This window comes from Puntigrus tetrazona, chromosome 13 (assembly GCF_018831695.1).
Source record: "Puntigrus tetrazona isolate hp1 chromosome 13, ASM1883169v1, whole genome shotgun sequence".
Lineage (NCBI taxonomy): Eukaryota > Metazoa > Chordata > Actinopteri > Cypriniformes > Cyprinidae > Puntigrus > Puntigrus tetrazona.
The window spans coordinates 10,530,057-10,545,339 of record NC_056711.1 but is presented as its reverse complement, the minus strand read 5'-3'; the positions used below and the strand labels follow the sequence as shown (position 1 = coordinate 10,545,339).

At 38.3% G+C, this 15,283-nt stretch overlaps 1 protein-coding gene across 3 annotated transcripts in view; it reads right to left on the bottom strand.

The window, feature by feature from the left end:
* Positions 1–15,283, bottom strand: part of unc5b (unc-5 netrin receptor B) — a 48,369-nt gene that overhangs the window by 12,543 nt on the left and 20,543 nt on the right. For all 3 annotated transcript variants that reach the window (XM_043256221.1, XM_043256222.1, XM_043256220.1), the window contains exons 2-3: positions 1,178–1,402; positions 226–369 (exon numbers count right to left, since the gene is read on the bottom strand). In XM_043256221.1, the coding sequence (XP_043112156.1) occupies positions 226–369; positions 1,178–1,402 (369 nt within the window). The remainder of the gene's footprint in view (positions 1–225; positions 370–1,177; positions 1,403–15,283) is intronic.

Sequence of the window (15,283 nt, the reverse complement as noted above, 5' to 3'; positions counted from 1 at the left end):
TTTTAAAACCAAAACAGCAACAACAAAAATCTAAATGTTTTCATTTTTTTATTCGAAGCGAAAAACATGCATGTTTTAAGGATTAAAATAGCACAAGCAAAAATAGCGTGTTCTGTAGTTGGAGTGCTAGTTTTCCTGTCAGGTTCTGTCTTTTAAATGCAGCGTGCCTGCCTAAGAAGGCATGTCACACCGACAGATCATATAAGCTGCTGAACACAAACTCACAGGCGATGCGGACGTAAGCCCGCCGGCTCTTTGTGGTGCCTGCAGAGCTCCAGGCAACACACTGGCACCAATAATCCTCCAGTCCAAACAACTCCTCTACCTGCGTCCGGGAGACAGAGATATCTACTTCTCTCACTACTAGACCTAAGACAGGAAAAAAACAGCAATATCTCAATCAGTTTTTAAATGTATGTGTCACTTAAATATTCTGACAGCAGTAGTACAACTGCTTAAATGAATAAATTTATTAAATAAAATAATACAAAAATGAAAAAATATTAGACATGAATAATAGAAAGCTATCTATAGGGAAGAATAAACGTTCTGAATAAAAACAAGCTTCATAATTCTGATTATACCAATGGTGCAATTGTCAGTCAATATATTTACATTTAAACTCATTGGAGCAGACAAAAGAGTTTTACTACATGATTCAGTTCTTTCACTTTCTTTTGAACATAGCTATGTTCACTCTTATACAAGAATACTATAAGGTACACTAAATTAATGGCTTTGACTATTTCAGTCATTCACTTTGAATGGGAGTGGGCGGGCGCTAAAGTGTTCTCTTGGTCTGATTTGATTGATTTCATTGTGATTCTTTGCAAATCCTTTGCACTTTCATGTTTTTATTAAACATAAATTAAATTGAAAAAAGTTGAAATAACGTGGGCTGATATCTTCAGCACAAGCATATACCATTGATTACGCAGCACACAGTACGTCTGTCTTTAAAGATTTATACAGTTCTTTCATCCAAAAACAATTCCCCAATGGGGAAAATTAATTAATGACTCAACTTTCAGGAATCAATCTCTGAAGTGTAACCTATTCTAGAAACATAGAAGCATTACCAAGTCAAGACCTGTACTCCAACAGACACGTTTGAGATTAATTATAACATCTAACTGCCTTTATATATGGTGTCCACATACTTTTGTCCAGATTTTACCTGTAATAGGGTCCAGACTCTCCTTGGTCACATGGTCGTTCTGGTTGACCCATTCTCCGTTGCATTTGAAGTATATCTGCGTGGCCGGCGCAGCCTTGCAGGAAAGTTTGACAGGTCTGTTTTTCACTATGAAGGCGTCCTCTGGCTCGCTCTGGAATTCCGGCAACGGTTCGGCCGGGGCAGACGGAAATGAGTCCGGGAGAACTTCGCTGTAATCGCTGCCATCTACAAAAACAGACATGTGTACAGTTTATTCACAAGCATGTATCTGTCACAGCAAATGAGTTCAGCCTGAGGGGTAATGGCGAGACAGTCGGTGTGTGTTGAGAAAGCCTCGGTCCCTGACATTTCAAGTGTACTCTAGTAATACAGCATTTGCTCAGTAAAGCATCCCTGGGGAGTCCACACAGAGCCAAGATGAAGGTGGGGGAGCTTGACCTTCCATTGAAACGCCCAGTGATCACACATTATCCCCTGACATTTTCCCAGTGACAGATCCCTCCCAGCACAGAGCTCATCCAGGGGCCTGCGTGTTTCGTGGCTCCGCACCCAGGCCCTGTCACCTCCAACACGACAATGCTGTTAACCTTTCGAGCATTAAAAGCTACACAGGCTATTGACTGCAGAGTGAAAATGAGGTCTGTAGACACCGGCGCCGCAGGGCAAAACGGGAGAGTTGTTGGTTTGCACTTTCTGTGATTTGCAGCACACTTTTTTCAGAGCTGACTTTTTTTTTTTTGGGTCGTCAACTGTGAAATGCTATTTTTTTTGACTAACTTTAATTATACCAGGGTGATAATGTGCTAAAACATGTGTTCAGATGAGTAAACATCCTTTGGTTTTTTCCCCCAGTTCAGCGCACCTACATTTGTTTCAATTTCTATTCTTCCCATGTCTGCAATATCGGAATAATACTCAATGTCAAGCTTAAAAACTCATCCCAGAGCAGCTCTCTCATTGACAGGCGTAATCACAAATGACAACAAAGGCAATTACAAACAAAAATACGACTCCGATGGAGATGACACCTCCTTTTGGCCGTGACAGGGGAGAGTTCACCCATTAGACTGCAATGGCTCTCATGGTTGAAGGCACTGCTTGAGTTTAATTATCACGCACGTACAACTGTCATCAACTAGCATTGTAATGATGTGACTAAAATATTTCTGACGGCACAGCTTATCTTGCTGCAGTGCAGGAACATAATTTAGTTCTCATTCATATCCTGAAGCAGGGTGGACTCCAAATCAGCAGCTTCGCCATCACAGGAATAAATTAAATTTGAAATATTTGAAAATAGAAATGCTTTTTAAATAGCACGATTTTACAGCTTTTATTGTACATATGTACAAAATTAAATATTTACCAATTTCTCTTATCCGATCACTTCCATGTTGGTGAAATCTGATTCAAACTCTGGCTTAAGCCAGAAATATTCTTCTTACGCACACCAGCTCATGTTCAGGTTGTGGGTTAAGTGCCCCTAAAACTCACACCTGGTCAGAATTCAATAAATGGTCAAATGCAGATGCAAAGAGGAAGAGCGAAGGACAGAAATGGAGAGAGCGTGAGAGACACATCATAAGTGCTCTGAAGGCTGACATGCGGGTCAACAGTCTTTGTGCGCCTCTGTGTTTGATGGAACAAGCGGGTGTGAGAGGTACAGGGTCTGGACTTGTCCGCGGACTGCAGAGGTGAAAGAGGTTAGGGAAGAGCAAGTTGAAAATTGGATTTGGGAGGGTGTTTTCACATACAAAGGAGGAGGAACACTATACAGGTCAGGTCGAAATAGAAAGGGCAGAACAGAGGAAGAAAGAGAGAAAGCGAGCAAACAAACTAGGCTTGACCAAAGAGCAGAATACACTAATGCATTATCAGAGACATTTCCAAATGAATACACCTTCTGTGCTGCTTCAATTAATGTAGTGATATAATGAAAATGTCTCAGTATTATTTAAGAGACGAAATCTAGACATTTTAGTCGACAATAACATGCTGAAATAAGCAAAGCCCTGTGTAGCGTTACTGTGTGTGTTACACACAGTAAAATCTAATTTACCCGCACACACATCAGATAGGTCAGTGGCTAGAAGGTCCTATAGCTGAAAGTGTCAGTCCAACTTTGTGTCATTTTGTGACAGCTACGTCCTTTCTACAAGCTCACAGCGAAAAAAAACAAACAAAAACATTAAGACACACACACACACTCATGTATCTAACCAATATTTCCAATATATAAACTTAAAAGTAGAGATTAAAATAAAACATAGATAAAAATTAAAATGAAATAAAAAAAGAGTTCTGTCTATTACTCATAGTCCCAGACTACACAAAGCATCCTTTTGACATTTAAAGTAATATCTTAGAGTATAGTGTTCACAAAATTGCCACCGTTATAAACAGTTTACGTCATAGAAAAAATAATACTACTTTGTTAACAGAGAGATTCAATCGTTTCAGCACTTTCACAAATATGCCTCTCCCTTTCAAGACATGAAAGTGTATTGTGCCAGTGACTAACTCTGCATCTCTATTTTCTCTCTCTCTCTCTCTCTGTCTCTCTCTCTCTCTTCCCTTTTCTGCTTTCCTCCCTTTGTGTCGCTCTCTTCTCCGACAGCTGTCAGCTTGTCTTTTTCAGACTTTGACTTCTCTGTCGATAAGCAATTGTGTTTCTCTTTTTCCACACTACCTCCATATGGCATCGATTGCTACAGAAAATCACCAGTCAAAAACATAGCCTGTCATTCCCTGTCACACACACACAGAGGGGAAAAAAGAAAGACATTTTGTCGGAGAGAAGCTGAGAGAGAGTTCTTTACGTGCATGTGTGAGTGTGTGTGTGCACGTGTGTGAATGCAGGATCTTTTGGGTGACAAAGCGTGTGTGAAAGTCAGTGTGAAAGAGACAGAATCAGTGACACAGAGATACAGACTGAACATATGGAAAAGAGATGATGGTTTTTAGATAGATCTATCTATCTATCCATCTATCTATCATGTTTTATTTTATAAAATAGCATTACTATTTATAATACCAAAAATATTAAATAAAAATTTTAACTAAAATAAAACAATAGACTAAAAAGGAAATAAAAATAATATAATTATTTATAAATATATATATATATATATATATATATATATCGATATATATATATATATATTTTTTTTTTTAAAGCACAGGTTGGCTAAAACACATAATCGCTAGCCCTCCAACTGGGCTGGACACTAACTTTACAAAGAATGCTCTCACGCAGTTTGAAGAGCAGACACGAATACCCATCAGGCCTTTGGCAGCCCACAATTTAGCTGGAATGGTCCTGGCACTCCTAAAAAGAAGGAAGCTCTTAAGAGGCTCCCGACTGCAGGTCTTTTATCACGGTAATGATAGACAAGACACAGCCGGGACCAAAGCTTCTCAGATCTCAGTCTCTGGGAAGGGTGTAAACATCCACACATATGTGCAAACAACCACGCACACTCATGAACACAAAAACAAGACAGTGTCCAAAGCAGAGGCAGCTGTACTTTGGGATGTGTGCAAAGCGATTCTAGAGTTAAGATTGCAATGGAAGAGAAGCAGAAAATGCTCAAAGGGAGAACTCGCACACAAACAAACACTAACAATGATGTGGCCTAAAATCAAAAATGTTCCTGGACCTGTCTTGTCTCTCTCACACACAAACGAACAATGCAAGTCACAATTATACACAAAAGAATGGCGACGCTCACTCAGAAAGCCACAGAGGGTGTCAGACAGTGTAATTTTGCTAGCTCCAGAAAGTCTGCAGTCATGGGAGTCACACTTTATCATTAGCTTACAAAGGCTGTCATTACCGTCCACATAATATATATTGACTACAGCTTTACCCTCAACTTTGCAGCTCTCTTAATGATGCTTTGAAAACGAGAGGATCTGGACTTCATCAATGCTGAGAATCAACATTTCTCAACAGTCAGACCTCAAGCGGTGAAAATGAGTGGTAAAAACCTGCCCACAGAGACCGTAAGTACTAGAGTGCTCAATTTTTCTCCCCTAAAGTGGTTTTCACTACTTACTTATTAGTATTTTTATTGACAGAAATACAATGAGGGTATGAAATGGCATATACAGAGCATTTAAAGAGGTGGCTCAGCACCCTTAAAATATCTTTTAGGTTCCACAGAAGAAAGAACGTTTGAAACGATATGGGTGTGAACTTCTCCTTTAAGATGTTAAAGATGTTATAACCTAGCACTCAACACAAAGCACGTTCTACAAATTTTTAAATAATTACCACTTTATAGTAATTTGCACAGCTAGTGTTACTGACTCATCTGCAAGGGTTTCATATAACCTGAGCTACTCCAACCTGTCATGATTCATCTTAACTGGCAACAATATCCCGTTCTGATTGGATGAGGCAGAAAACTGTTGATTTACAGACACCCGTTCTCACGTTCAATAATACTTAAATGCACTACATTGCTTGGCAACTTTAATCAGTCTATGGTTAATTTAATGCACAGCATTGGCAGAAGAACTGTTTGAGCTTGTTATTAATAAATGTAAAGTATATACCGATGATTGGCTTATTTTACTTCTATTTTTAAAAGGAATACGCTACCTTTCACACCTTTCAAGTCGTCAAACGTTTGAATGTTTTGGAAAGAAGTTTCACTGCATTTTAATCAAACATTTTACAATAACTTAAATATCTAATTTATTCCTGTGATGCAAAGTAGATGCAAAGCAGCCATTACTCCAGTCTTCAGTGCCACTTTATCCTTTAGATACAATTTTAATTATGGTAATTTGGTGCTCAGGTAACACTTCTTATTATTATCAGTTGAGCTGACTAATATTTTTGAGAAAACTGTGATACCTTTTTTTCAGAACTCTAGAATGAATAGAAAACAACAAAACAACAAGAATAATTTGAAATTGACTGTTGCAACATTGCAATATTAATTTAATGCATTCTTGCTGAAAGAAAGCATTATTTCCACATTTAGTTCATATTTTAGTTTGTTGCTTTGTTTCTATGCATGCAGGCTGAAAGTTTTCTGTCTGCCTCTAGTGAGCATTTCTCAGTAATAGCCCAGCTATATCCTGCTGATGATGAGGGTGCTGTCTCTGAGGAAGTGACACGCAGCTGAACTGACAAGAATATTCTCTCAGCATCCCTGCTAACTACAGCAGAGTAGTCATAGCAGAAATGATCTTATAATGGCTGCATCATCACTGACACACAATAACCTCTTTCAAACAAACCCATGGTACAAAACAAATACTTCAAGCAGCAAGTAAAGTGGCTTTAGTAAACAATTATATAAAAGTATGTACTTTTTTACGCACAAGCCATTCAAACCAAAGAATACATCTGTTGCACTATTTACACCCGCTTAACAATTTCTATCACAAATATATCAGAGGTTTATTTGGCAGGGTTTATTTTCACAAACACTGTTTTCATTTTTAAAAAGTAATTAATACTTTTATTTAGCAAGCACGTATAAATGTGATCAAAAATGTCAGTGAAGACATACTATCACAAAAGATTTCTATTTCAAATAAGTTATTTCTTTTGAAAGTCTACTGATCAAGCAGTCCTGATAAAATGTATCATGGTTTCCACAGCACTATACAGACAGCGGCACAGCTGTTTTATTGATGATAATAAGCAAAGTTTCTAGACCACCAAATCAGTGTATTAGAATAATTTGTGATAATGTGATACTTACGCTACTGGCTTCTAAAATGATCTTTGCCATCAATAGAATAATTTACATTTGAAAATATATAACAACAGAAAACATTTCACTTTATTACTGGTTTGGCTGTATTTTTTTATCAACTAAATGCAGCCTTTGTGAGCATAAGGGACTAAAAAAATAAAAAATATATAAAAAAATATTTGTAAAAAAACCCAACAACTCCAAACTCAAACTCAAAACAAATATAGACTATTCATGTATATAGACTAAAATGGACCTGAATTGTATGCCACTACAATTTTCACCAAAAAAAAGCAGTTTCATGGGCACGTATTTATATATTTTTTTACACATGTACCTCTGTGTGTGTGTGTGTGTGTGTGTGTGTGTGTGAGAGACTGTTTTAGCCACCACTACCATCATCATCATCATCATCAAGTTCTCCACAGGAACACTGCAGTAATGGGCACACAGGTTGGACTAAAGAGAGACAATGATAGATGGATAATAAAACATCCCCTGGTACTTTGTATAGGACAATTACGAGTGATTGATATCCCAAGTACATTTACACACTGGAATGGAGCAAGGACGAAAACATAAGCTGGACAGGTGTGTTCTACAAATGTTCACCCCTTCCTTGCTTACTGATTATGCTTCCAGCTACCAATAAATGTCAATTATTCTCAGTACAGATTAGGCCATATTTAAATCCACTCCGCAAAATCCTGTGAATTAAATGCAGCATGAAAATGTGAGGAAAACATTCAGTGATTTCATCAGTGCCTACGCTGAGAAGGGAAAATCGAGTGTAAGGTGAAAAGGAGATAGGGAACAGAAGCGTCATGGAAGAGCATGAAACAAATCAAGAAAATGGTGTAGAAAGGACAAGAGGAAAAGGACAAGATTGAGTGAGAACAGATAAAACCCACTCGAGATAGGAAGAAAGAGTGACACAGCCTGTTAGAGAGTGCGTTTTTATAAACACAGGGCGAGTAAGGTGTATATTGACAGGTTTCGGCGGTCCATTAACGCATCTAAAGTAAAGAAAGCGGTAACATCTCAAATCTACAAGGCCACGACGAGTTCACTGCACACACACAAAAACCTGTACATCTTTACTTGCTAAATTACCATGCACACTGCGTAAAGAAAGAGACAAAACGTGTTTAGAAAAACTGAGTGATGTTAGAGGACAAGAGCTACAAAATATAAAAGAACAAAAGCAATCAGTAAACATGAAAGACATATTTCACCCCGGATGGATTTCCCAGAATGCCCTTTAATTTATCAGTCCCCTCTTTCCTCTCTAATCTGAATCAGAATCAACACTTCTCGCCTTGTAGGACAGTTGAGCTTGTTATCACTTGGAATTCTCTCCTCGATACACACAAATACACACACGGCAACATGCAAATGCTAGCATGTACAAACACACATGCGTCAACTCAAATGAGGTGCGAGATGAAGATCTAAGAATAATGGCTCAGGGAATCATCATGGCACAAGAAATGTCACGCCTTTGATTGAATCTAGCATGTTAACAAGCTGAAGTGTGACAGGGCTATTTCTGTCCTCTGTGTATGTGGGTATGCGTGTATGTGAGTGGATCGAGTCTCCAGGGTGGCTGGCAGATTGGCATAGGTGAGGGTTTGTGGGAAGCAAATATTTGAACTGACAAGAATGCTGCTCTCACGCATTCGGTGCATTTTTAGAGCCGCCGGACAAACAGGCACATGTACGTGCACTTTCACAAACGCCAAAGTCCCTTGGGAGATGTGTGTTGGAGTGCAAACAGACACCAAGAACACATGGTATGAATGACTATACATTTTTGCATAATGGATAACTCCGCCCCCCAGACACGCCCTCTCCCCAGGCTACGTAATTACCACTGAGAATATTAATGACGGCAGCTGTGGTGTGTGTTAGTTCTCAATATCAATGATTGGAGGTCATTTTTAAAAATCCAACAAAAACCCACTATCTTGACCAGACAATCTCAAAAAGTGAGAACTAAAAGAAAAATTTTCAAATTGGCTTTAAATTAAAAAAGGAGATGAACATGTACTGTAAATGTAATTTTGACTCTCAAACGAAAAGTCACCTAAATATAATAAAAAAAAAATCACCTGTTATTTACAAACCTTTTTCAAAAGGTAAATATATAATATAATAAACATCTAAAAAAAGTTATAATATAATGTAATATACATAGGTGCTGTCAAATGATAACACATCCATAATAAAAGTTTTTGTTTACATAATATGTGTATACTGTGTATATTTATTACGTATATATAAATACCCATGCAAGCAAACATTTAAGAAAAAAACTATTTTTATATTAATATTTATATTTTATAATAATATCTTATATATTATATAAATATATTATATTAAATATATTTATATATAAATTCTTATATATAAATATAATATAAAATGTAAAAATTGTTCTTAAAAATATGCATGCATGTGTTTAATATATATGTAATGTTTTATATAAATGCATAAACATGCAAATAATTTGAAAATATATACAGTGTGTGTATTTTAATATATATATATCACCAAGAAAGTATCATAAAAGTGTCGTTAACCAAAAGAATGTGATGGTGAGAAGCTGAAATCTTTCCTTTAAATAAGTTAGTCTCTTGAGTTTCTAGAGTGTCTATGGGCATTTGACAGATTCCATGGGAATGGCATGAAGATGGAGAGCCCATCAGTGCTCTTCTTCCTGTGCTGCTGACTCTGTATTGGGGCGCAGCTAGAGGGCGCCACCCCCCACTGAGCCCATTTATCAGCCGCCATCAATAACTGCCCCATTCCGCTGAACCCCCTCTGCAAACCACTCTCCCCCAACACCACCTACCGCATGGGAACAGACAGAGAACCCCCAAACCATCAATCACCACCAGACAAACACCAGGGGGAGAAAGAAAGAGTAAGATCAAGTGAGGGATTTCCACTCATGTGAAAGCGAGCACTGAAACAAACAGGTCTTAACATCAGTCAAGTGACAGCACTACATGGGTGTGTATGGTGTGCATAGCTGTGAGAGCACAAGGTGGCACCGGTGCCAATCGCTCTGCATGTGTGTGGCTGGTTGCCATGACGTTCAGTCACATGGACTACATCTCCCCAAGGACCTTTAGTTGATACACAGATCTCCATGGAACAACACAGCACTGAATTCAACATCTCTCCTTCTCATTTTTTCCAGTCAGAACTAAATTTTTCAAGAGAATTTTTTTCCAAAAGACAGAAGCTCTGTCCTGTCTGGATGGGAGAAGCTTTTCATCTCGGATTCAAGCTGAGCTCTTCCGTCACTCGTATTGTACTATGTTTGGATATTTTGATATACAAAATTTTAAATAAATAAAAAAAGTCTTGCATGAGGCATACCAGTAATAATTCAATTAAGGGTTCTATGACATATATAAACAAACTGAGATGGATTATATCCGGTTGAACTGTGGCATCGTCTGTAAAATGCTTCAAGAGAAAATACTAGTGCTGTAATAGTTTAATAATAACATATACAGCCTATTTTACTTCTGTAGTGAGTACTCCTTGTGTGCACCTTTACCCCCAACACATACCCCACCCCCTTCCTCTTCGGGTTGAGCTGTGGAGCCAGGCTGCTTTAAATGGGTGTAATTAGATGAGAAGATGAGCAGCATTCCTTCCTAAGGGCAGGGTGATTACAGGCCCTCTCTAGACTCCCTACAATTACCCACTCTATTCCAAACACACACACAGGAATGTTCTCTCCCCTCAACAAACTACTCCACCTGATTACCACTCGGTAGAAGGACATATAGAGGACGACGCGCACACACAAGCACTCAAAACCTAAAATCCCAATTTTGGGGAGGTGAGCTGAATGGTCTGACCTCTGACCCCTGATGTCATCAGACAGTGATGGGGTAATGCCCAACATTACCTCGATCTTAAACCATGGGCACAGATAGTTTCTTTGTCCTTCTTTCAATGTATCATATCACAGAGACTATGGTAATTACAGAAAATGGTATGTTGAGAGACGCTCACTCGCTGTAGATTATAATGAAGACCAACCTGTGAGTTATTCAGTCTTATTTTGCGCTTGAGAGAGTGAAAGACTAAACACATTTCCTTTCAAACCTCACATTTCTGCAACATTCATAAACACACTCCCACATTTATCAGTTAGAGCCAATAATTTCCAGACCTTTAAGCAGAATGAATAGGCAAAACCGATGAAAAATTGTTTATATGAGCACTTGTATTCACCAGGATAATAATAATGAAAAATAAAAGATTAGCATGATGAATTACATTACACTCACAAAACAGATTGGTATCTGATTCAAAGCCAGTGGTGTGGTGGATTGTAGTTTGTCTATAATCACATTCTTTAGAGCAAAGAATAATACTAATTTATTTAGTAAGTATCACAACCACAGAGGTGCTCACTTGTAGATCTTTGGTTCATTTTTAATTCAGCGGTCAAGTGCCAAATAGCGGACCAGAAGAACCCTAACCTTTTTTTTTTTTTTTTTAGGAGCCTCTGAAAAAAATAAAACAAATTACAAATGCATAGTGAATTATTACAATTATAGTATAAATACATTTTTCCAGATCAGTCACACCTCACAAGCTGTCATAATTCACAAAAACGTCTAAGCAGCTACAAGCTGATAATTTTGAATAAATCTATTCATACATGTGGCAAAAAAAACTTCTCACTTTAAAAACCATGCTAAATGCTACAGCACTGTACATGTAATACGCTTTTGCTTAGATGGGTGTGAGGGTGAGTGTGTGTGTGAGTGTGTGTGAACTGCTGCATCATCAGAATACCAGTGTTGCCTTTGAGATTTTGTAGCTTTGCACATGTGACGAGGGAAAGGAAGAGCACTGCAAGTTGAAACTATGATGGAAAGAAAGAAATGAACTATGCACACGGTTAAAAACCAAATAATCAAAAGCAACGTGAAAACAAAACAACAAAACAAATAATAAATAAATAAAACCCAGATAGAACAAGTATACAAAACAAAACAATCCAAAAATGCAAACTAAACACACACACAAAAAAATCAAAAAATCAAAAACAAAATGAAAAAGCAAACATCAGTGTTCTAGTGAGACACTGGGACTTTATCTGCTGCTGGGTTCTCTAGAGAGGGATACGATTAGATGAACCTTTCAGCAAAATTACATCAGGACTCAAGAGAAGATGCTAAAAAGATAGGGAGAAGACACACAGAAAAAAAAGCTAGATGGAGCGAAAGAGAATTTATCCAGCAACCTTGGAAATCGCTGGAGAACATGAGGATGTGCAGCGGTTAATCGCAAAAATCTTACTAAACAAATAAATATAAAGAAAGTTGAATGTAATGAAACAACAGTTTTGAGACCAGGCTGAGAAAGAGGCTGATTGTTCAAGTAACCAAGGAGAAAGGAGAACACTAAAGACAGAATAAGGCAATCCGTCGTAGAGGAGGAGGACAGAACCAGGAAGAGGGAGGGGACAAAAACATGTGTGCCGTGTCTAAGTAACCATAGGAAAGACTGGAGCATGGAAAGAGAAAGCAAGTGGCAGAAAAGGAAAGCTAGAGGAAAATAAAGAGACAAGGTATTAACGTAATTCCCTGGATGAGTTTAATGCAGCCAGGAGTGTGTTGGGCCAGTGTTGTTTCCGGCGCTGAGCTGTCCTTACCAAATTTGTTGTGACAGCCCGGCATCTCTTGACAAAATGCTTTAGCAATGCTGCACCCCTGTCATGTTAATGAAGACGTGTGAAGACGTGCAAAACCGGCAAACAGTTGACACATTGCGATGGACTTGCAAGCTTACATATCGATGTATGCACAGACGCACAGCAGTAAGACGCGAGCCGTCGCGATGCTGCATCACTCCCGTATACCACGTACATAACAGATGCTGAAATACTGGCATGATCACTCATGCTCGTGAATGGATGGGATGTGATATATTGCCTGTAAACAGCCAGACACACACAGACGTTCAGACAAGCAGGGGGATTGGCGTCACTCCGCTCTGTCGTTGCGTCCCCTTGCATCAGAGTGTTCCCCTGGTGCTCGCTCAGGCAAGAACAGGTACAAAGAGCACCAATGGTGCCGCTAGCTGAAACACTCCACACGCACACAGATTAAGACGGAAAGATGCTTCGAGTTGGAGCCGGAGGGTGAAATTAGCAGACAAACTCAAAGTTTACTTAAGAAGATGAAAGATAGATAAAACGAGAAAGAAGGTAATACTGGAGCGCTTCATCGATCTCCTGACCCTACGTTGGCTCAGGCTAAGTGAATGTGTCCTGTGTTCAGATTAGCGAAGCTTAATGCTGTTTACATCCTTTATCTACCCTGCTTTTTTGCTCTTTCCTACTGATTTATTTTACCTCAGCCATGCCACTATCCATCTTGTAGATTTAACTTGCTTAACCCCTCACCCTCGACCTACTCATAACCTTTGATTTTCTCCTGCACTCACCTTGTAGGTAAACAGCACAGCGTTCCTGACCTTCATCTCCATTAAAACAACAGTAAAAAAGCTCTTACAGGCTATAATGCCTGCGTGCTTACATTACTGGTTGTTTTCTCAGTGACTCAGCACCCTGATTTCAATTATTCAAAAACAGTAACTGACATGCTGATGGAATTTTCGCTATAAGTAGACATGAACATAATTGGGTGCACAGTGAATGGAAAATAATTAGCCAAATCTTTTACTAGTCTGAAATTTGTCAGATCACATGGCCTGTCGTAACCATGTGTTCCAACAGTTATTCGGTTGGGGAAAAAAAAATCAATTTTAGCTAAACATACGCTAGCAGAATTTACTATAAACCAAGGCACTCTAAAACCCTGAAAACATGAGGTGCATGCGTGTAAATGAACACAGTTTCACACTTCCCTCTGTAACGCACAATGCATATATTTAATTAAATCGCATTCTTTGGATTTTGATAATTGAAATAAGCCATATTAAGATTTCCATTTTATTTCGGTTAATCGAGACTCGGATGCTGTAAATCTCTCTTAACAGGTATTTCTTGGCCAGAACAAGTTGTGTGGATCAGATTTTATGCTGAAAGTCAAAGTCTAATTGAATTTGTACATGAGGCAAAATATGAGAACCTCTGATGAATGAAGAATATGCTGGAACTGTAATCAACTTCCAAATCTTCACAGAACGTCAGTCTTTTGATGTGTCACGACTGATCTAATTCCTCTGACTAACTATATTTTGGCAGCATGGTTTGATCAATTTAGTTTGAAACTGTTATATTGCATTATTAATTGAAAGCACATTATCAGGGGTCCTGTAAAATGAAAGCCTTCCGCTTGACGCACAGAAAAATGCAGGTTGTGTGAAATCACAGCTGCACTGCAGTGATGGACGGATAGTGACAGTGTGTTACTGGGAGCTGTGGTAAAGAAAGACTGGTCCTGTCACATGTCCAGAGCCCTGGGCTTGGATGTTTTCTTCTCTGATGCCTAGACACAGCGACTGGCGTGACGAGCCCCCGTGCCTGCTATGACGATAACAAGCAATGACGTCCCCTGTCTCTCTCTCGTCTCCTTCAGCTGCTCTTCCCTCCTTCACGGTGTCTTTTCCCACTCGTTTCACTCAGCCAGGGCACTGGACAGAGACTCCAGTCTCTAAAACAGTTGCAGAGCTCTGGAGTGCAGAGAAGATGCCAACTGTGTGCCTCTATCAGTTCAAGCAATCCTGCTGTGCATGTTATCACAACCCGGTATGATTGATTCATTAGTAAGATGGCATTTTAAGATCGTTTTTATTTAGAGCTTTACAGCATCGAATAAGAAAAAAAGTGTATCAATAAAGCAAAAGGAAAAATGCTCGATCTGTCCCCAACTAAGAAAGCCAGAGGTGACCATGGCAAGGAGCCAAAACTGTTTTGTAGTGTTTACATACAGACCAATAACAGTTAAATAGGCAAACACATGGTAAAATGTAGAATCTAAATGTAAACAACAACAACAACAACAATAATAATAATAATAATAATAATAATAATAATAATAATAATAATAATAATAAATATGTAATGATATATAAGAATGTAATTGGAACAAATGCATCATTTTATGTAATCATTTATTTATTTACTTATTTCTTGTCCCTTATTTATTTTTACCTTACAAATTACAGACATAGGCGATTCGTGTGGGATTAAGATCACACACAATTTATGCAATTATTACAAATTACTAGAGATCAGCAGGTAACACTAATCTTGTGTGAATAGGTCTTTAGAATGATTTTCTTAAGGAATAGTGATAAAATGATAATTCTTTCATTAAGTACTCACCCTCACATTTGTTCATCTTTGGGAATACAAATTAAGATTTTTCATGAAATTAAGATATTT